Raw genomic sequence first — 24,739 nt, 5'->3', positions numbered from 1 at the left:
ATTTTCTATTAAGGTATCTTTACTTTTCCCACCACTTCCTTTTTGTCATACCCCCCCTCCCCCATGAACCCCTGATGTGTGTGTGTGTGTGTGTGTGTGTTGAGGCTTGACACTTCAACATATGGGTTCAATGTAAGCTAGGTATTTGATGTGTACTGAAAATATAAAGCCTACAGTATGTGTGTACTTTGAGTTTACATTACATGCAAGCCATGTATTTTACATCATGCCTGAAGTACATGATTTTCAAACCACAGCACTGTCAGAGTATTGTCATGGAGAGCATTGGCATGGCATCTCATAGAGAGAGAGAGAAGTGCAGGGAGAAGTAAAGGGAGTGTCACAAGGATAGAGAGAGAGAGGAGGATGGATGAGACATGGTACCTTCGTTTTCAATAGTGTCGACTGCATCATTGACCAGTCGAATGACGGTCACTATGGAGGCTTGTTGAAGAGAAGCAGAGGGAGGAGACACGGTTTGAGACACAGGAAGTTGACAACGGGTTGCCAGGAAGCAGAGCTACTATTGGCTGAAGAAGGGATCAACACTAGAGACGTGTAGCATGGGAGGTGTCTGATCCAAAGCTACATATGGAACCAGACTTAGAAGACCTACACTCTTAGAAAATGTTTTGCTATCTAGTACCTAAAATACGTTTTCGGCTGACCCCATAGGAGAACCCTTTTTGGTTCCAGGTAGAAAGAACCCTTTCGGGTTCCATGTAGAACCCTCTGTGTAAAGGGTTCTACCTGGAACCAAAAGGGTTCTTTCTACCTGGAACCAAAAAGTGTTCTCCTGGAACCAAAAAAGGTTATCCTATGGGGACAGCCAAAGAACTCTTTTGGAACCTTTTTTTCTAAGTATGTAGGAGGGGACTAACACAGAATCCATGTGCATTTGCTCGTCTAAGTATTGGAGAGTATCCTCAGTACACGCACACACACTTGTACCAACACACACTCCAATTTACATATGTATACATGAGGTAGGGCTGTGCTCAGAGAGACGAGAGCTAGACTGTTAAATGATGTTCTGAAGACATTCAATGAAAATCAGATAAATAGAAAAATAAAAACCAAATGGAGAAATTAAATGGAATGAACATTATAATGACATCACATCTACTGGAGTGGTCAGCCGAACTGATTCAGATTGTTCTGTGGCCTGATTGGCTAATATCAGAGTAGGATATTATGTGAAATGTGATCATCTTGACAGTGAAGCGGTTCCATTAATTATGAATGAATGAAGCATCAATGTTATGTCAGCATTGCATTTCAGTAGCAACACACTATGATTATATAGATTGACATGTGGATGTCAGGGATTTTTGCAGAATGGCCTGAGTGATCCATGTCGATTAAGAAACAACCCTTTATAGGCTAACTCTCTAAGTAAAAATAACTACTACTGACTTTTTCCCAATAACAAAACGCCACAAAAACAAAGCACAAGTTCCATAACAATAACAAAAACACAGACAACACAGCACAATGTAACACAACACATAAACAACCACCTAAAACCTGAAATGGCTTCTGACAACAATTGGAACTGCAATATCAACGACTACAACCATTGAAAGACATGGGACAGAACAACATGTGCTTGAATGTGTGATGATGAAAGTGAAATGACAAGGTAACAAACACAACATAGCTGTGTGGATGGAAGCACAGTATTATTCCTCTTATGTCAGATGTCTGTCTGTGTGCACACTGTCACACTGTCACACTGTCACACTGTCACACTGTCACACTGTCACACTGTCACTTCCAAATGAAAACAACAATCTGACAGGTATGGAAATCAACTAACACACTGTCACACTGTCACACTGTCACTTCCAAATGAAAACAACAATCTGACAGGTATGGAAATCAACTAACACACTGTCACACTGTCACACTGTCACTTCCAAATGAAAACAACAATCTGACAGGTATGGAAATCAACTAACACACTGTCACACTGTCACTTCCAAATGAAAACAACAATCTGACAGGTATGGAAATCAACTAACACACTGTCACACTGTCACACTGTCACTTCTAAATGAAAACAACAATCTGACAGGTATGGAAATCAACTAACACACTGTCACACTGTCACACTGTCACTTCTAAATGAAAACAACAATCTGACAGGTATGGAAATCAACTAACACACTGTCACACTGTCACACTGTCACTTCCAAATGAAAACAACAATCTGACAGGTATGGAAATCAACTAACACACTGTCACACTGTCACACTGTCACTTCCAAATGAAAACAACAATCTGACAGGTATGGAAATCAACTAACACACTGTCACACTGTCACTTCCAAATGAAAACAACAATCTGACAGGTATGGAAATAAAACAATTCACGGGATTAAAATAACTGGATTAAAAAACGGAAAAAAAACCCCCTCCAAGAATGAACATGAACAGATTATATGAAACACATAAATCAAACAATAACATTGAGGACAAATAAACTAACACACTGGATATCAAATTGTTTTCCTGAAACACTTTTATAACACAGCAGGAGTAAATGCATCTGTTGGAGAGAGGGTGTTAGTTATTGTTAACCACAACATCTCTCTTTTAATGACATAACATCCTCCCCTAGTTCCCTATCTCTTAGGTGTTTGCAGATCTAAATGAACTGTTATTCACGCAATATGGCGATGGCGCGACCTCATCTGACGTGCTTTAGGGAGCTTCAGCCATATTGCTTTTAAATACAGTATCTGGTACTTCTGAATCTGCAAACACCTAACGCTAATGATAGGGGGTTAGGGGAAGACAAGACTAAGTTAAGTGTTGCTATCGGACCGGACGGCAGACTACCTCACTGTTGCTATGGGTGTGGCCGTAAAGAGGCACGAGAAAGGAGGGGCATGTCTTACCGTTGTCGTCGCAGGAGTCGGAGTGGAAGGAGCTCAGTGATTGGACCTCAGAGTTGCTGCCCTTGTTGCTCCCTGAGAAACAGGTCATCTCTTCGCCCATATCTACCATTTTACCTGCAGGGAGAGGTCAGAGGGTAAAGTTCAGGGCGTCTGAGGGCGGTGGGAGCAGGCCAGGGAGAGTTGGCCCTCAGCGTGGTTAGTCACTGAAGAACAGGCTCGTTTGTACCAGGGCTGTCTTTGTTGTGGCACAAATCACACACATACTTTGGCTCCATCGACAACACTGCTGGCATCGAGAGCTAGATGTAGAGTCTGGTCCTGGTTAGAGTGGGCTAGAAAAGGGCGCCCAGAACAGCCCGGCCAGTCTCCTCCTGACTTACTGAGAACTGTAGTCTAGAATCAGGGTGACAGTGCAGCCTCTCATACTAACTGACATACACACATCAGGGGACAGGACAGGCTGAAGGTACAGAGAGACCCTTGATGACAAACATCATATTGTATATTGGTAAAGGTGAATATTGATTTAGAAATGTTCTGGACAGTCAATCACAGTCAGTCACAGTCACAGGCAGTTAGTCATTTAAAGTCAGTTACAGTCAGTTATAGTCAGTCACAGTAAGTTACAGTCAGTCACAGTTACAGTCAGTCACAGTCAGTCACAGTCAGTTATAGCCAGTTATAGTCAGTCACAGTCAGTTATAGTCAGTCACAGTCAGTCAAAGTCAGTCACAGTCATTCATAGTCATTAATAGTCAGTTATAGTTGGTCACAGTCAGTTAAAGTCAGTTATAGCCAGTTATAGTCAGTCACAGTCAGTCAGAGTCAGTCATAGTCAGTCACAGTCAGTTATAGTCAGTCACAGTCAGTCACAGTCAGTCATAGTCAGTTACAGTCAGTCATAGTCAGTCACAGTCAGTCACAGTCAGTCACAGGCAGTTATAGTCAGTCACAGTCAGTCATAGTCAGTTACAGTCAGTTATAGTCAGTTATAGTCAGTCACAGTCATTTACAGTCAGTTAAAGTCAGTCATAGTCAGTCACAGTCAGTCACAGTCAGTCACAGTCAGTTACAGTCAGTTACAGTCAGTTACAGTTAGTCATAGTCAGTCACAGTCAGTCACAGTCAGTTAAAGTCAGTTATAGTCAGTTATAGTCAGTCACAGTCACTTATAGTCAGTCACAGTCAGTCATAGTCAGTCATAGTCAGTCACAGTCAGTTACAGTCAGTCACAGTCAGTCACAGTCAGTCATAGTCAGTTACAGTCAGTTAAAGTCATTTATAGTCAGTTATAGTCAGTCACAGTCAGTCAAAGTCAGTCACAGCCAGTCACAGTCAGTCACAGTCAGTCATAGTCAGTTGTAGTCAGTCACAGTCATTTATAGTCATTTATAGTCAGTCACAGTCAGTCAAAGTCAGTCACAGTCAATCACAGTCAGTCACAGTCAGTCATAGTCAGTCACAGTCAGTCATAGTCCGTCATAGTCAGTTACAGTCAGTCATAGTCAGTCATAGTCAGTCACAGTCAGTTATAGTCCGTCATAGTCAGTTACAGTCAGTCACAGTCAGTCACAGTCAGTCACAGTCAGTTATAGTCAGTCACAGTCAGTCACAGTCAGTTATAGTCAGTCACAGTCAGTTGTAGTCAGTCAGTCACAGTCAGTTATAGCCAGTTATAGTCATTCACAGTCAGTTATAGTCAGTCACAGTCAGTTATAGTCAGTCACAGTCAGTTATAGTCAGTCACAGTCAGTTAAAGTCAGTCACAGTCCGTTATAGTCAGTCACAGTCAGTTACACACACACACACACACACACACACACACACACACACACACACACACACACACACACACACACACACACACACACACACACACACACACACACACACACACACACACACACACACACACACACACACACACTTTTGATTTGGGAATCAAAGCCAGCTCATAATTAGGATGGTCTTGATAAACTGAACGTGATGATCTCTGAGTGTAGTTCTGTGTAATATGAATATGAATGAATATGGAAATGGAACAACAATGCACTCCCCCTCAAGGGTTCCTGGAAAAGAGAATCACTTGGAGGGATACTCAATCACACAAACGGAATATACAGTATGCATGAATACACACACACAAGACACCACAAACACGTATGAACAAAGACTGTACCACACACAAACAGGTTCAAACACATCACACTAATACATAACTATGTCCCCCCACCCACACACACTGACCCTCGTCGCTGTCCCAGGGGCTCTTGTGGATGGAGTCACAGTCAGAACGACAGGGCGAGACAGGTGGCAGGTTGGGCGCCACGCTACACACCACCACCCCCCTTCGCGCTGTGCCTCCCAGAATCCTGGGTGACTCTGGGTGGAAGGTGCTCATCTCAGTGTGTTCCACGCCTCTCCCGTCCGCCATCTTCTCCAGCGTGGACCGCGGATCGCCTTGGAAACAGGGTGTATATGCCATGGGCCTCACAGGCACCTGGGGCGGGCCGAGCATCCCAGCTCCGCCACCTATCACAGTGGCGCACAGCCCCGCTTCGGCGTACAGGTTCAAGGGGTCTCCCGGCGTGCAGCGCAGGGTCTTGAACTGAACCCCGTTGGCCTTGTTTAACAGAGCTGCTGTTGCTGGATCTTGGACCAGCGTCAAGTTGTTACGGGAGTAGTTCTTCTGGAACACCTGGAGACAAAATATAGTTTTGGTATTTCTTGTAAAACAAAATATAGGATTAAAGATGTAGGATCTTAATTTGAGACAGTTTCTGAGGCAGGAAAATAATCCTGCATCAACAGGAAATATTAATTAATGGACATTTTTGTAGGGGTTGATACATTTTTCTTACGGGAAGATCAAGTCTGACATTTCTGTGGAAATGAGAAACTTCAGAAGCCTTTTCAAACCTTAAATACAATACAATCTTTAAATGTACTACATCGCAGGACAGTGTGATCAACTTAAGACCCTACATCTGTAAAAGCAACGAAGGCTGAATTATTGATACACATATATATTATCAATTATTGATACAACTTACACATTTCATCGTAAAAATAAAAACACACAATAATAAGTAAACAACACAATACAAATACCTTCTTACGGAAGGCGATGAAGAGGATGATGAGGGTGACGATGACGAATAGGACAACAGCAATGCCGATCAGTTCTTCTTTCCCCACCATAGCGTGTCCAGCCTGCATGTCTGGTACCACCACGGGCCGCAGGCCGCAGAGCTGGCCCACGAAGCCCGCCGTGCAGTTGCAGTAGAACGAGCCGTGCGTGTTGACACACACACCGCCGTTCTCACATTCTGCTTCGCCACCCGTGGCTCCGCCCCGCTCACACTCGTTTACGTCTTCCTCGCACCTGGAGAGGGTGAACGGAGGAGGGAAGGGAGAGAAGGAAGACGAGAGAGGGATGAGGGGAGATCTTTGCATGGTAATTAGTTTAAATAGTCTGTACACTCCAAAAACTTGAGGTAGGCATCAATATATCTAAACCTCTGTCACTTCAGTTGGCACTTAAAACAAATTGTCACAGGTAGTTTGTGGGACATTTAATAATTGCCTGACTAAAACTGATTAAGACTCTCCTTTCATTTGGAGGTGGGAGGGGAGACATGTAGAGAGGGTGATAGAGGACAGCTCAGGGACTCCCAGGGTGTTTCTCAAAATGCATACTACTGTACTACCGTACTACCGTACTCCCATACTACCGTACTACCGTACTACCATACTACCGTGCTACTGTACTACCGTACTACTGTACTACCGTACTACCGTACTCCCATACTACCGTACTCCCATACTACCGTGCTACCATACTACCGTGCTACCATACTACCATACTACTGTACTACCATACTACCGTGCTACCATACTACCATAGGAAGGTATTTGTATGTACTACCGTACTACCGTACTCCCATACTACCGTACTCCCATACTACCGTACTCCCATACTACCGTACTCCCATACTACCGTGCTACCATACTACCGTGCTACCGTACTCCCGTACTCCCATACTACCGTACTCCCATACTACCGTACTCCCATACTACCGTACTCCCATACTACCGTGCTACCATACTACCGTGCTACCGTACTCCCGTACTCCCGTACTCCCATACTACTGTACTACCATACTACTGTGCTACCATACTACCGTGCTACCATACTACCGTGCTACCATACTACTGTGCTACCATACTACCGTACTACCATACTACCGTGCATACTACCGTGCTACCATACTACCGTACTACCATACTACTGTGCTACCATACTACTGTGCTACCATACTACCGTACTACCATACTACCGTGCATACTACCGTGCTACCATACTACCGTACTACCATACTACCGTACTACTGTGCTACCATACTACTGTGCTACCATACTACCGTACTACCGTGCTACCGTGCTCCGAGCATGCAAATTGGAGCATGGGAGGGTCGGAGTATGAGTCCAAATTAAAGTATGCGAAAGGGAGCCTGGAGGGCACTTCTTGAATGCATACTCCGTTTGTATATATTTTAAGCTTTAACGGAAAGTATGAAAAGAAATATGACGCAACCACGAAAAAAATTTAAGCAATGGCTGAAGCGAGAGAAAATACACTGACTTAGGAAAGAAATGCTGCCTATTCACATCTCATATGTTGCCTGACTACAGTATTTTTTATCTTGATATGTTAATAAATACAGGCTGCGTTAATTATTGCATGTTTACCTGCCTACGTACCCTATATAGAAAGCCCAAAATAAGTAAACAGGGCTAACTGACTAGCTACTAGTACTGTTAGCTAGCCAGATAGCCACAAAGAATTGTTAGCTAGCTACACACGAAGAATGGACATCAATCTTGCATAATATTAGCTTTAGGTAATTGTTGCCTTTTTAACTAGCTTGCTAGCTAGATTATTATGATTCACACATCTAGCTGATAATTCTGAAGTAAAACATTTGCTTTGTGTATATCTTGTTTCATCGATTGTTGTCGTCATTGTCTTGGCTGGAAGAAGGTTCAGTGAAAGGGAGATACAGAGTGAGGTAATACAGTAGGGTGAGATGCAGCATGAGGTAATACAGTAGGGGGGGATGCAGCGTGAGGTAATACAGTAGGGGGAGATACAGAGTGAGGTAATACAGAAGGGGGAGATACAGCATGAGGTAATACAGTAGGGGTAGATGCAGCGTGAGGTAATACAGTAGGGGGAGATGCAGCGTGAGGTAATACAGTAGCGGGAGATGCAGCATGAGGTAATACAGTAGGGGGAGATGCAGCGTGAGGTAATACAGTAGTGTGAGATGCAGCATGAGGTAATACAGTAGGGGGAGATGCAGAGTGAGGTAATACAGTAGGGTGAGATGCAGCATGAGGTAATACAGTAGGGGAAGATGCAGCGTGAGTTAATACAGTAGTGTGAGATGCAGCATGAGGTAATACAGTAGGGGGAGATACAGCATGAGGAAATACAGTAGGGGGAGATGCAGTGTGAGGTAATACAGTAGGGGAAGATGCAGTGTGAGGTAATACAGTAGGGGAAGATGCAGCGTGAGGCAATACAGTAGGGGGAGATGCAGCGTGAGGTAATACAGTAGGGGGAGATGCAGTGTGAGGTAATACAGTAGGGGAAGATGCAGCGTGAGGCAATACAGTAGGGGGAGATGCAGCGTGAGGTAATACAGTAGGGGAAGATGCAGCGTGAGGCAATACAGTAGGGGGAGATGCAGCGTGAGGTAATACAGCAGGGGGAGATGCAGCATGAGGTAAAACAGTAGGGGGCTGATGCAGAGTGAGGTAATACAGTACGGGGAGATACAGCATGAGGTAATAGAGTAGGGGAAGATGCAGCATGAGGTAATACAGTAGGGGGAGATGCAGCATGAGGTAATACAGCAGGGGGAGATGCAGCATGAGGTACTACAGTAGGGGGAAATGCAGCATGAGGTAATACATTAGGGGGAGATGCAGCATGAGGTAATACAGTAGGGGGAGATGCAGCATGAGGTAATACAGTAGGGGGAGATGCAGCATGAGGTAATACAGTAGGGGGAGATGTAGCATGAGTTAATACGGTAGGGGGAGATGTAGCATGAGTTAATACAGTAGGGGGAGATGTAGCATGAGGCAATACAGTAAGGGGAGATGCAGCATGAGGTAATACAGTAGGGGGAGATGTAGCATGAGTTAATACAGTAGGGGGAGATATAGCATGAGGTAATACAGTAGGGGGAGATAAAGAGTGAGGTAATACAGTAGGAGTAGATGCAGCATGAGGTAATACAGTAGGGGGAGATACAGAGTGAGGTAATACAGTAGGGGGAGATGCAGAGTGAAATAATACAGTGGGGGGAGATGTAGCGTGAGGTAATACAGTAGGGGGAGATGTAGCATGAGGTAATACAGTAGGGGGAGACGCAGCATGAGGTAATACAGTAGGGGGAGATGTAGCATGAGGTAATACAGTAGGGGGAGATGCAGCATGAGGTAATACAGTAGGGGGAGATACAGAGTGAGGTAATACAGTAGGGGGAGATAAAGAGTGAGGTAATACAGTAGGGGGAGATGTTGCGTGAGGTAATACAGTAGGGGGAGATGTAGCATGAGGTAATACAGTAGGGGGAGATGCAGCATGAGGTAATACAGTAGGGGGAGATGTAGCATGAGGTAATACAGTAGGGGGAGATGCAGCATGAGGTAATACAGTAGGGGGAGATGCAGCATGAGGTAATACAGTAGGGGGAGATGTAGCATGAGTTAATACGGTAGGGGGAGATGTAGCATGAGGTAATACAGTATGGGGAGATGTAGCATGAGGTAATACAGTAGGGGGAGATGCAGCATGAGGTAATACAGTAGGGGGAGATGTAGCATGAGTTAATACGGTAGGGGGAGATGTAGCATGAGTTAATACAGTAGGGGGAGATGTAGCATGAGGTAATACAGTAGGGGGAGATGCAGCATGAGGTAATACAGCAGGGGGAGATGCAGCATGAGGTAATACAGTAGGGGGAGATGTAGCATGAGGTAATACAGTAGGGGGAGATGCAGCATGAGGTAATACAGTAGGGGGAGATACAGAGTGAGGTAATACAGTAGGGGGAGATAAAGAGTGAGGTAATACAGTAGGGGGAGATGTAGCGTGAGGTAATACAGTAGGGGGAGATGTAGCATGAGGTAATACAGTAGGGGGAGATGCAGCATGAGGTAATACAGTAGGGGGAGATGTAGCATGAGGTAATACAGTAGGGGGAGATGCAGCATGAGGTAATACAGTAGGGGGAGATGCAGCATGAGGTAATACAGTAGGGGGAGATGTAGCATGAGGTAATACAGTAGGGGGAGATGCAGCATGAGGTAATACAGCAGGGGGAGATGCAGCATGAGGTAATACAGTAGGGGGAGATGCAGCATGAGGTAATACAGTAGGGGGAGATGTAGCATGAGTTAATACGGTAGGGGGAGATGTAGCATGAGTTAATACAGTAGGGGGAGATGTAGCATGAGGTAATACAGTAAGGGGAGATGCAGCATGAGGTAATACAGTAGGGGGAGATGCAGCATGAGGTAATACAATAGGGGGAGATGTAGCATGAGTTAATACGGTAGGGGGAGATGTAGCATGAGTTAATACAGTAGGGGGAAATGCAGCATGAGGTAATACAGTAGAGGGGAGTGCAAGTGCTTCTCAAATGAAATGTTTGTGTTCTCCACACTTTCGTCCTCACAGGATTGTACTCAAGAGAAGCATGAGGGTGTGGAGCACGGTAGTGCTGAAAAACAACACTAGTCTCATATGTTCACAATCAAATAACGAACACGCTGAGGTTGACTTTCCTGATCTTTCTCATCTGAAATTAAATTGGCTTTGATGATGGAACAAGCTGCTGGCGTGTGTGTGTGTGTGTGTGTGTGTGTGTGTGTGTGTGTGTGTTTCAGTGCATTAATTTGTGAGCTTGTGACTGTAGCTCATCCTCATTAAGACTGCCTGTAGCCTTGATTTCTGAGGCATTAGATATTGTAATGTAACACAGTGGAACACCCCTAAACCCCTGGAGACAAGGAGACAAGCAGAATGAATGTCATTTTTTTTTATCTTTCAACTCTTTGAGTGAATCTTACAGGCTGCAGGCAGCTCTGCCTCTCCCGAGTGGCACAGCAGTCTAAGACATCTTAGTGCTAGAGGTGTCACTACAGACCCTGGTTCGATTCCAGGCTGTATCACAACCAACTGTGATTGGGAGTCCCATAGGGAGGTGCACAATTGGCCCAGCATCATCCGGGTTAGGGTTTGGCCGGGGTAGAATTTGTTCTTAACTATACAGGTTAAATAAAAAATATAAATTATACTCATCTGCCTATCACTGTAGAGAAGAGCTGGTGTATACTGCCACCCAGTGGAAATGATGAGGTATTGCATTTACAGTGATGTTATTTATGACATACATTATATTATTTCCACTACTTTGGCCAGTAGGAAGCTGAAATGGTTAAAACAAACAGTTCATTTAAAAGGTGGGTGTTTATGTGTCTCTCTGTGTGTGATAAATGGATGTTATATTCTGTGTGTCTTAGACTCCCGGGGTGTATGTTCAGGACAGGAATGTGTTGGCGTGTACACTGTATGTTTACAGTGTGATCATTAGTGTGATAGTAACTCACGTGATGCCCTTGAAACCTCTCCTGCAGCTGCAGAGGAAAGCGTTGCCGATGGCTTTGCACACACCGCTGTTGTGGCATGGGTTGGGAATGCACGCCGTGATCTCAGTCTCACAGCGCCCCCCAGTGTACTGGGGACCGCAACTACAGGCAAAACCTGACAGAGAGAAGAGGGGGAAAGAGAGGGAGAGACAAGAGAGAAAAAAGTACATTTACATTTTAGTCATTCAGCAGACACTCCTATCCAGAGAGACGTACAGTTAGTGCAGTCATCTTATGATAGCTAGGTGAGACAACGACACATCACAGTCATAGCAAGTACACTTTTCCTCAATAAAGTAGCTATCAGCAGAGTCAGAGCTCTGAGTGGGGGGGAAGTGTGTGTTAAATGAAGTATTCTGCATACAGGTGTGTAGTGCTACAATTGAACAAAGCATTCAGACCATCGCATCAGAACACACACACACACACTCCATCACACACACACACTCATACTCCATCACACACAAACTCCATCACACACACACACACACTCACGCTCCATCGCACTCACACACATAGGAATGTGTTCAGTGCCGTGGAGACTAGTGTGTGCATTGTTTGAGCTTTGGCGGTGCTGCCAGGGATAGTTGGCCTCGGGTTGACGAGAGCTTGCCAGCCTAAACACAAACACACACACACCTCTGGGAAATCACACGGGTACACATATACACACACACACACCTTCTGGAAAACACAGGGAAATGTCATTGCGTTTATTGACACATCGCAATCACACACACACGCACGCACACGCACACGCACACACACACACACACACACACACACACACACACACACACACACAGCAGGATACCGGAATACATACACACACACATACTCCGATAACCTTTACAAAGAGGTCCGGCATGCCAAAAAATGATCACAAAAATTACAGCAAAAATCCCTATTAACTGAACCTTATTACAGCCAGGACAAACATGACAAGTCCCAGAATGCCGTGCTCTTTTCAGAGCGCTCCGCCTCTCGTTGTGAATTAGAAATGCAAGCGAGGAGACCGGAAGAGATCAACCCATGGGAGCGTTAAGTCACTCTCTCTGTGTTTAGACTTGGCCTCGATGTGTTAAGTCAGCACGTTAAGTCAAGGGGTCACCCTGCTGAGTCCAGGCTGGGAATTTCGATAGCGATGACATTTAACCAGGCTTCCCTATTGACTGCAGTAAAATGCCAAAGGGTGAAAAAAAAGATTCTGGAGCCTTCACTGTAGTTAGATTTGAAAAGGATACGATTCGTTCATGTAGGCCTTTTGAGTTCAGACAAAAAGAGGAGAGATATCAACCGACAGAAAAACTAAGAGCAGCTCGAGAGATATGACAACACAAAGAGAGGAAGAGAAGGAGAGAGAGAAGGTGATCAGGCAGACAAAAAGGAGCAGACAGAAATGGGCAGACAGATGTAGGCAGACAAAAAGGGAGATGAAGGAATATAGAAGGCTGTTTCACAATCACACCTTTGGGAAACAGTGGGTCAAGGACAGTTTAATTAGGAGTTAATTATGGATGAATAATAGAATGATGTTGAGGGGAGATCCAGACTTCTGGAGAGGTTATAGTCAGCCGGCTGGCTCAGGGGCAAAGGTTGGCACAGATCCCCATCCATCACCCTGGTGCTAAACGCTAATCAATCAAACTATCAATCAGGAAATCTTCCTATCAGTGAGTGTATTAAGGACACTAAAGGTCACCAATAATCTCTGTCCTCGAGAGCTACAGGGTGGTGCAGGCTTTTGTTCCAACCCAGGCTGTTTGTTTCACACGTGCACCAGAGGAGGCTGGTGTGATGAGCAATAGGAGGTCGGGTTTATTTTAATGGCTGGATTGGAATAAATGGAACGGTATCAAACACAACAAACATATGGAAACCATGTTTGACACTGTTCCATTTATTCAATTTCAGCCATCACAATGAGCCCTCCTCCTATAGCTCCTCCCACCAGCCTCCTCTGGCGCGCGCACACACACACACACACACACACACACACACACACACACACAGTCCCAACCACATAGATTTCCATCTTGCAGTTCACCAGACTCACCACCGGAGGGCAGGCTGTTGCAGGTAGCGCCGTGGAGGCAGGGCTGTTTCAGGCAGGCATCGGGGTAGAGAACACAGCCCAGTTTCAGCTCTGTCAGGCCCACCACCTCAGCATAGCGACTCCTCTTGTTCTGCAGGGGCAGCTCGTTGTTGTTGAGCATCACAGAGTCCAGGCAGCCCTGGAAACCATCCGTCACCCGAGGACCCTTCTTGTCTGTCAGGCTGCGAGAGTTAGGAGGTTGGACCTGGGGGAGAGGAGAAACATGAGTGACACATCGGATTTATGTATACAAACAAACAAACAAATATTGTACTGTATATTAATTGGTATAGCATACAAAACTACAACATCAAATCAGAATACCTAGCTTTTTCATGTTGTTTTCTGAGTATGGAGCAAGTATTGTTCAGACAACAACATAATATAACAACATAATGTATATATCAACGATGTCGCTCTCACTGTGGGTGATTCCCTGATCCACCTCTACGCAGACGCCACATTCTGTATACATCAACGATGTCGCTCTCACTTTGGGTGATTCCCTGATCCACCTCTACGCAGACGACACCATTCTGTATACATCAATGATGTCGCTCTCGCTGTGGGTGATTCCCTGATCCACCTCTACGCAGACGACACCATTCTGTATACATCAATGATGTCGCTCTCACTGTGGGTGATTCCCTGATCCACCTCTACGCAGACGACACCATTCTGTATACTTCTGGCCCTTCTTTGGACACTGTGTTAACTAACCTCCAGACGAGCTTCAATGCCATACAGCACTCCTTCCGTGGCCTCCAACTGCTCTTAAGAGCTAGTCAAACCAAATGCATGCTTTTCAACCGGTCGCTGCCCGCCCGACTAGCATCACTACTCTGGACGGTTCTGACCTAGAATACGTGGACAACTACAAATACCTAGGTGTCTGGCTAGACTGTAAACTCTCCTTCCAGACTCATATCAAACATCTCCAATCCAAAATCAAATCTAGAATCGGCTTCTATTTCGCAACAAAGCCTCCTTCACTCACGCTGCCAAACTTACCCTAGTAAAACTGACAATCCTACCGATCCTCGACTTCGGCGATGTCCTCTACAAAATAGCTTCAAACACTCTACTCAGTGCCATTAGATTAACACTCCAGTGTTAATCTGCTAAACTGTAATTACTTTGCTACTATGGCCTATTTATTGCCGTACCTCCTCATACCATTTGCACACACTGTATATAGACTTTATTATTTTTCTATTGTGTTATTGACTGTATGCTAGTTTATTCCATGTGTAACTTTGTGCTGTTTTTTGCTTTGCTTTATCTTGACCAGGTCGCAGTTGTAAATGAGAACTTGTTCTCAACTAGTTTACCTGGTTAAATAAAGGTGAAATAAAATAAATAAATAAAAGACTAAGATTCTGATCTCCACATTCCCTAAATACAGTACATTCATAAATACACACACAGGCTGTATTTCTCAGAGCTTCCTATGCAGAGCTCCCTATCCAGAGCTCCCTATGCAGAGCTCCTATCCAAAGCTTCCTATCCAGAGCTTCCTATAAAGAGCTCCTATCCAGAGCTTCCTATGCAGAGCTCCTATACAGAGCTCCCTATCCAGAGCTCCTATCCAGAGCTTCCGAGGCAGAGCTTCCGATTCCGAGCTCCCTATCCAGAGCTTCCTATGCAGAGCTCCCTATCCAGAGCTCCCTATGCAGAGCTCCTATCCAAAGCTTCCTATCCAGAGCTTCCTATAAAGAGCTCCTATCCAGAGATTCCTATGCAGAGCTCCTATACAGAGCTCCCTATCCAGAGCTCCTATCCAGAGCTTCCAATGCAGAGCTTCCTATGCATAGCTTCCTATTCAGAGCTTCCTATCCAGAGCTCCCTATCCAGAGCTTCTTATCCAGAGCTTCCTATGCTGAGCTCCCTATCCAGAGCTTCCTATCCTGAGCTTCCTATCCAGAGCTTCCTATGCAGAGCTCCTGTCCAGAGCTTCCTATACAAAGCTCCTTATCCAGAGCTTCCTATCCAGAGCTTCCTATGCTGAGCTCCCTATCCAGAGCTTCCTATCTAGAGCTTCCTATGCAGAGCTCCTATCCAGAGCTTCCTATGCAGAGCTCCCTATCCAGAGCTCCCTATGCAGAGCTCCTATCCAAAGCTTCCTATCCAGAGCTTCCTATAAAGAGCTTCCTATCCAGAGCTTCCTATTCAGAGCTTCCTATTCAGAGCTTCCTATCTAAAGCTTCCTATGCAGAGCTCCTATCCAGAGCTTCTTAGCCAGAGCTCCCTATCCAGAGCTTCCTATACAGAGCTTCCTATCCACAGCTTCCTATACAGAGCTCCCTTTCTAGAGCTTCCTATGCAGAGCTCCTATCCAGAGCTTCCTATCCAGAGCTTCCGATACAGAGATCCCCGTCAGAGCTTCCTATCCAGAGCTTCCTCTCCAGAGCATCCTATGCAGAACTCCTTTCCAGAGCTCCCTATCCCGAGCTTCCTATGCAGAGCTCCCTATCCAGAGCTCCCTATGCAGAGCTCCTATCCAAAGCTTCCTATCCAGAGCTTCCTATAAAGAGCTCCTATCCAGAGCTTCCTATGCAGAGCTCCTATACAGAGCTCCCTATCCAGAGCTCCTATCCAGAGCTTCCAAGGCAGAGCTTCCGATTCCGAGCTCCCTATCCAGAGCTTCCTATGCAGAGCTCCCTATCCAGAGCTCCCTATGCAGAGCTCCTATCCAAAGCTTCCTATCCAGAGCTTCCTATAAAGAGCTCCTATCCAGAGCTTCCTATGCAGAGCTCCTATACAGAGCTCCCTATCCAGAGCTCCTATCCAGAGCTTCCAATGCAGAGCTTCCTATGCATAGCTTCCTATTCAGAGCTTCCTATCCAGAGCTCCCTATCCAGAGCTTCTTATCCAGAGCTTCCTATGCTGAGCTTCCTATCCAGAGCTTCCTATCCAGAGCTTCCTATGCAGAGCTCCTGTCCAGAGCTTCCTATACAAAGCTCCTTATCCAGAGCTTCCTATCCAGAGCTTCCTATGCTGAGCTCCCTATCCAGAGCTTCCTATCCAGAGCTTCCTATGCAGAGCTCCTGTCCAGAGCTTCCTATACAAAGCTCCTTATCCAGAGCTTCCTATTCAGAGCTTCCTATTCAGAGCTTCCTATCTAAAGCTTCCTATGCAGAGCTCCTATCCAGAGCTTCCTAGCCAGAGCTCCCTATCCAGAGCTTCCTATACAGAGCTTCCTATCCACAGCTTCCTATACAGAGCTCCCTTTCTAGAGCTTCCTATGCAGAGCTCCTATCCAGAGCTTCCTATCCAGAGCTTCCGATACAGAGCTCCCCGTCAGAGCTTCCTATCCAGAGCTTCCTCTCCAGAGCATCCTATGCAGAACTCCTTTCCAGAGCTTCCTATACAGAGCTCCCTATCCAGAGCTTCCTATACATAGCTCCCTATCCAGAGCTTCTTATACAAAGCTCCCTATCCAGAGCTTCCTATACAGAGCTCCCTATCCAGAGCTTCCTATACAGAGCTCCCTATCCAGAGCTTCCTATACAGAGCTCGCTATCCAGAGCTTCCTATACAGAGCTCCCTATCCAGAGCTTCCTATACAGAGCTCGCTATCCAGAGCTTCCTATACAGAGCTCCCTATCCAGAGCATTCTATACAGAGCTCCCTATCCAGAGCTTCCTATTCAGAGCTTCCAACCCAGCGCATTACCTTGTGTTGTGTTCCTCACTGACTAGATTAAATTGGTAAGAGCATTATAGAGAAACACTATACTCACACATACTAATCCATGAAGCTCGCACATGCAAAACACACACAGCCACGTCCAAACAAACATATTAGTGTTCCGAACTCACATACTCACAACAACCCTCCCCACTCTGAAAGAATCCGTCACACACCCATTTCCATACATGTTTGTTTTACTATCCTTGTGGGGACCCAACAATTGATTCACATTCAAAATCCTATTTTCCATAACCCGTAACCCCAAACCCGAACCTAACTCCTAACCCTACTTCTAACCATAACCCGAACCTAACTCCTAACCCTACTTCTAACCATAACCCTAACCTAACTCCTAACCATAACCCGAACCTAACTCCTAACCCTACTTCTAACCATAACCCGAACCTAACTCCTAACCATAACCCAAACCTAACTTCTAACCATAACCCGAACCTAACTCCTAACCATAACCCGAACCTAACTCCTAACCCTACTTCTAACCATAACCCGAACCTAACTCCTAACCCTACTTCTAACCATAACCTGAACCTAACTCCTAACGCTACTCCTAACCATAACCCGAACCTAACTCCTAACTCTACTTCTAACCATAACCCAAACCTAACTTCTAACCATAACCCGAACCTAACTCCTAACCATAACCTAACTTCTAACCATAACCTGAACCTAACTCCTAACCATAACCTGAACCTAACTCCTAACCATAACCCAAACCTAACTCCTAACCCTACTTCTAACCATAACCTGAACCTAACTCCTAACCATAACCCAGACCTAACTCCTAACCATAACCCAAACCTAACTCCTAACCATAACCCGAACCTAACTCCTAACCCTACTTCTAACCATAACCCGAACCTAACTCCTAACCATAACCCAAACCTAACTCCTAACCCTACTTCTAACCATAACCTGAACCTAACTCCTAACCCTACTTCTAACCATGACCCAAACCTAACTCCTAACCATAACCCAAACCTAACTCCTAACCCTACTTCTAACCATAACCCGAACCTAACTCCTAACCATAACCCGAACCTAACTCCTAACCCTACTTCTAACCATAACCCTAACCTAACTCCTAACCCTACTTCTAACCATAACCCGAACCTAACTCCTAACCATAACCCAAACCTAACTCCTAACCCTACTTCTAACCATAACCCGAACCTAACTCCTAACTCTACTTCTAACCATAACCTGAACCTAACTCCTAACCCTACTTCTAACCATAACCCAGACCTAACTCCTAACCATAACCCAAACCTAACTCCTAACCCTACTTCTAACCATAACCCGAACCTAACTCCTAACCCTACTTCTAACCATAACCCGAACCAAACTCCTAACCCTACTTCTAACCATAACCCGAACCTAAATCCTAACCCTACTTCTAACCATAACCCGAACCTAACTCCTAACCCTACTTCTAACCATAACCCGAACCTAACTCCTAACCCTACTTCTAACCATAACCCGAACCTAACTCCTAACTCTACTTCTAACCATAACCCAAACCTAACTCCTAACCATAACCCAAACCTAACTCCTAACCCTACTTCTAACCATAACCTGAACCTAACTCCTAACCCTACTTCTAACCATAACCCTAACCTAACTCCTAACCATAACCCGAACCTAACTCCTAACCCTACTTCTAACCATAACCCGAACCTAACTCCTAACCCTACTTCTAACCATAACCCGAACTTAACTCCTAACCATAACCCAAACCTAACTTCTAACCATAACCCGAACCTAACTCCTAACCCTACTTCTAACCATAACCCGAACCTAACTCCTAACCCTACTTCTAACCATAACCCGAACCTAACTCCTAACTCTACTTCTAACCATAACCCTAACCTAACTCTCAACCATAACCCGAACCTAACTCCTAACCTTACTTCTAACCATAACCCGAACCTAACTCCTAACCCTACTTCTAACCATAACCTGAACCTAACTCCTAACCATAACCCAAACCTAACTCCTAACCCTACTTCTAACCATAACCTGAACCTAACTCCTAACCCTACTTCTAACCATAACCCTAACCTAACTCCTAACCATAACCCGAACCTAACTCCTAACCCTACTTCTAACCATAACCCGAACCTAACTCCCAACACTACTTCTAACCATAACCCAAACCTAACTCCTAACCCTACTTCTAACCATAACCCGAACCTAACTCCTAACTCTACTTCTAACCATAACCCGAACCTAACTCCTAACCATAACCCAAACCTAACTCCTAACCCTACTTCTAACCATAACCTGAACCTAACTCCTAACCCTACTTCTAACCATAACCCAAACCTAACTCCTAACCATAACCCGAACCTAACTCCTAACTCTACTTCTAACCATAACCTGAACCTAACTCCTAACCCTACTTCTAACCATAACCCTAACCTAACTCCTAACCATAACCCAAACCTAACTCCTAACCATAACCCAAACCTAACTCCTAACCACAACCTGAACCTAACTCCTAACCATAAGCCGAACCTAACCATAACCCAAACCTAACTCCTAACCCTACTTCTAACCATAACCCAAACCTAACTCCTAACCATAACCTGAACCTAACTCCTAACCCTACTTTTAATCATAACCCAAACCTAACTCCTAACCATAACCTGAACCTAACTCCTAACCCTACTTCTAACCATAACCTGAACCTAACTCCTAACCATAACCCGAACCTAACTCCTAACCCTACTTCTAACCATAACCTGAACCTAACTCCTAACCCTACATCTAACCATAACCCGAACCTAACTCCTAACCATAACCCGAACCTAACTCCTAACCTTACTTCTAACCATAACCTGAACCTAACTCCTAACCCTACTTCTAACCATAACCCAAACCTAACTCCTAACCATAACCCGAACCTAACTCCTAACCCTACTTCTAACCATAACCTGAACCTAACTCCTAACCCTACTTCTAACCATAACCCGAACCTAACTCCTAACCATAACCCGAACCTAACTCCTAACCCTACTTCTAACCATAACCTGAACCTAACTCCTAACCCTACTTCTAACCATAACCCAAACCTAACTACTAACCATAACCTGAACCTAACTCCTAACCATAACCTGAACCTAACTCCTAACCCTACTTCTAACCATAACCCAAACCTAACTCCTAACCATAACCTGAACCTAACTCCTAACCCTACATCTAACCATAACCTGAACCTAACTCCTAACCATAACCCGAACCTAACTCCTAACCCTACTTCTAACCATAACCTGAACCTAACTCCTAACCCTACTTCTAACCATAACCCGAACCTAACTCCTAACCATAACCCGAACCTAACTCCTAACCCTACTTCTAACCATAACCTGAACCTAACTCCTAACCCTAATTCTAACCATAACCCAAACCTAACTCCTAACCATAACCCAAACCTAACTCCTAACCCTACTTCTAACCATAACCTGAACCTAACTCCTAACCCTACCTCTAACCATAACCCAAACCTAACTCCTAACCATAACCCGAACCTAACTCCTAACCCTACTTCTAACCATAACCTGAACCTAACTCCTAACCCTACTTCTAACCATAACCCTAACCTAACTCCTAACCATAACCCGAACCTAACTCCTAACCCTACTCCTAACCATAACCCAAACCTAACTCCTAACCATAACCCAAACCTAACTCCTAACCATAACCCGAACCTAACTCCTAACCATAACCCGAACCTAACTCCTAACCATAACCCAAACCTAACTCCTAACCCTACTTCTAACCATAACCTGAACCTAACTCCTAACCCTACTTCTAACCATAACCCAAACCTAACTCCTAACCATAACCCGAACCTAACTCCTAACTCTACTTCTAACCATAACCCAAACCTAACTCCTAACCATAACCCAAACCTAACTCCTAACCCTACTTCTAACCATAACCCGAACCTAACTCCTAACCCTACTTCTAACCATAACCCGAACCTAACTCCTAACTCTACTTCTAACCATAACCCAAACCTAACTCCTAACCATAACCCAAACCTAACTCCTAACCCTACTTCTAACCATAACCTGAACCTAACTCCTAACCCTACTTCTAACCATAACCCTAACCCTAACCTAACTCCTAACCATAACCCGAACCAAACTCCTAACCCTACTTCTAACCATAACCCGAACCTAACTCCTAACCATAACCCAAACCTAACTCCTAACCCTACTTCTAACCATAACCTGAACCTAACTCCTAACCCTACTTCTAACCATGACCCAAACCTAACTCCTAACCATAACCCAAACCTAACTCCTAACCATAACCCGAACCTAACTCCTAACCCTACTTCTAACCATAACCCGAACCTAACTCCTAACCATAACCCAAACCTAACTCCTAACCCTACTTCTAACCATAACCTGAACCTAACTCCTAACCCTACTTCTAACCATGACCCAAACCTAACTCCTAACCATAACCCAAACCTAACTCCTAACCCTACTTCTAACCATAACCCGAACCTAACTCCTAACCATAACCCGAACCTAACTCCTAACCCTACTTCTAACCATAACCCGAACCTAACTCCTAACCATAACCCAAACCTAACTCCTAACCCTACTTCTAACCATAACCCGAACCTAACTCCTAACTCTACTTCTAACCATAACCTGAACCTAACTCCTAACCCTACTTCTAACCATAACCCAGACCTAACTCCTAACCATAACCCAAACCTAACTCCTAACCCTACTTCTAACCATAACCCGAACCTAACTCCTAACCCTACTTCTAACCATAACCCGAACCAAACTCCTAACCCTACTTCTAACCATAACCCGAACCTAAATCCTAACCCTACTTCTAACCATAACCCGAACCTAACTCCTAACCCTACTTCTAACCATAACCCGAACCTAACTCCTAACCCTACTTCTAACCATAACCTGAACCTAACTCCTAACCCTACTTCTAACCATAACCCGAACCTAACTCCTAACCATAACCCGAACCTAACTCCTAACCCTACTTCTAACCATAACCTGAACCTAACTCCTAACCCTACTTCTAACCATAACCCAAACCTAACTACTAACCATAACCTGAACCTAACTCCTAACCATAACCTGAACCTAACTCCTAACCCTACTTCTAACCATAACCCAAACCTAACTCCTAACCATAACCTGAACCTAACTCCTAACCCTACATCTAACCATAACCTGAACCTAACTCCTAACCATAACCCGAACCTAACTCCTAACCCTACTTCTAACCATAACCTGAACCTAACTCCTAACCCTACTTCTAACCATAACCCGAACCTAACTCCTAACCATAACCCGAACCTAACTCCTAACCCTACTTCTAACCATAACCTGAACCTAACTCCTAACCCTAATTCTAACCATAACCCAAACCTAACTCCTAACCATAACCCAAACCTAACTCCTAACCCTACTTCTAACCATAACCTGAACCTAACTCCTAACCCTACTTCTAACCATAACCCAAACCTAACTCCTAACCATAACCCGAACCTAACTCCTAACCCTACTTCTAACCATAACCTGAACCTAACTCCTAACCCTACTTCTAACCATAACCCTAACCTAACTCCTAACCATAACCCGAACCTAACTCCTAACCCTACTCCTAACCATAACCCAAACCTAACTCCTAACCATAACCCAAACCTAACTCCTAACCATAACCCGAACCTAACTCCTAACCATAACCCGAACCTAACTCCTAACCATAACCCAAACCTAACTCCTAACCCTACTTCTAACCATAACCTGAACCTAACTCCTAACCCTACTTCTAACCATAACCCAAACCTAACTCCTAACCATAACCCGAACCTAACTCCTAACTCTACTTCTAACCATAACCCAAACCTAACTCCTAACCATAACCCAAACCTAACTCCTAACCCTACTTCTAACCATAACCCGAACCTAACTCCTAACCCTACTTCTAACCATAACCCGAACCTAACTCCTAACTCTACTTCTAACCATAACCCAAACCTAACTCCTAACCATAACCCAAACCTAACTCCTAACCCTACTTCTAACCATAACCTGAACCTAACTCCTAACCCTACTTCTAACCATAACCCTAACCCTAACCTAACTCCTAACCATAACCCGAACCAAACTCCTAACCCTACTTCTAACCATAACCCGAACCTAACTCCTAACCCTACTTCTAACCATAACCTGAACCTAACTCCTAACCCTACTTCTAACCATAACCCTAACCTAACTCCTAACCATAACCCGAACCTAACTCCTAACCCTACTTCTAACCATAACCCGAACCTAACTCCCAACACTACTTCTAACCATAACCCAAACCTAACTCCTAACCCTACTTCTAACCATAACCCGAACCTAACTCCTAACTCTACTTCTAACCATAACCCGAACCTAACTCCTAACCATAACCCAAACCTAACTCCTAACCCTACTTCTAACCATAACCTGAACCTAACTCCTAACCCTACTTCTAACCATAACCCAAACCTAACTCCTAACCATAACCCGAACCTAACTCCTAACCATACTTCTAACCATAACCTGAACCTAACTCCTAACCCTACTTCTAACCATAACCCTAACCTAACTCCTAACCATAACCCAAACCTAACTCCTAACCATAACCCAAACCTAACTCCTAACCATAACCTGAACCTAACTCCTAACCATAACCAGAACCTAACTCCTAACCATAACCCAAACCTAACTCCTAACCCTACTTCTAACCATAACCCAAACCTAACTCCTAACCATAACCTGAACCTAACTCCTAACCCTACTTCTAACCATAACCCAAACCTAACTCCTAACCATAACCTGAACCTAACTCCAATCCCTACTTCTAACCATAACCTGAACCTAACTCCTAACCATAACCCGAACCTAACTCCTAACCCTACTTCTAACCATAACCTGAACCTAACTCCTAACCCTACTTCTAACCATAACCCGAACCTAACTCCTAACCATAACCCGAACCTAACTCCTAACCCTACTTCTAACCATAACCTGAACCTAACTCCTAACCCTACTTCTAACCATAACCCAAACCTAACTACTAACCATAACCTGAACCTAACTCCTAACCATAACCCGAACCTAACTCCTAACCATAACCTGAACCTAACTCCTAACCCTACTTCTAACCATAACCCAAACCTAACTCCTAACCATAACCTGAACCTAACTCCTAACCCTACTTCTAACCATAACCCAAACCTAACTCCTAACCATAACCCGAACCTAACTCCTAACCCTACT

At 44.6% G+C, this 24,739-nt stretch overlaps 1 protein-coding gene across 1 annotated transcript in view; it reads right to left on the bottom strand.

The window, feature by feature from the left end:
- The window catches only part of LOC139382860 (protocadherin Fat 3-like), a 264,053-nt gene that overhangs the window by 7,198 nt on the left and 232,116 nt on the right, over window positions 1-24,739 (bottom strand). Inside the window, exons 24-28 of the mRNA XM_071127101.1 lie at window positions 13,686-13,929; window positions 11,591-11,744; window positions 6,014-6,287; window positions 5,150-5,600; window positions 2,903-3,016 (exon numbers count right to left, since the gene is read on the bottom strand). Coding sequence (XP_070983202.1) covers window positions 2,903-3,016; window positions 5,150-5,600; window positions 6,014-6,287; window positions 11,591-11,744; window positions 13,686-13,929 — 1,237 coding nt within the window. The remainder of the gene's footprint in view (window positions 1-2,902; window positions 3,017-5,149; window positions 5,601-6,013; window positions 6,288-11,590; window positions 11,745-13,685; window positions 13,930-24,739) is intronic.

The sequence above is a fragment of the Oncorhynchus clarkii genome, chromosome 24, assembly GCF_045791955.1.
Source record: "Oncorhynchus clarkii lewisi isolate Uvic-CL-2024 chromosome 24, UVic_Ocla_1.0, whole genome shotgun sequence".
Classification (NCBI taxonomy): Eukaryota; Metazoa; Chordata; class Actinopteri; order Salmoniformes; family Salmonidae; genus Oncorhynchus; species Oncorhynchus clarkii.
Note: the sequence above shows the minus strand (reverse complement) of the source record. Positions and strands in the feature narration are given on the sequence as shown.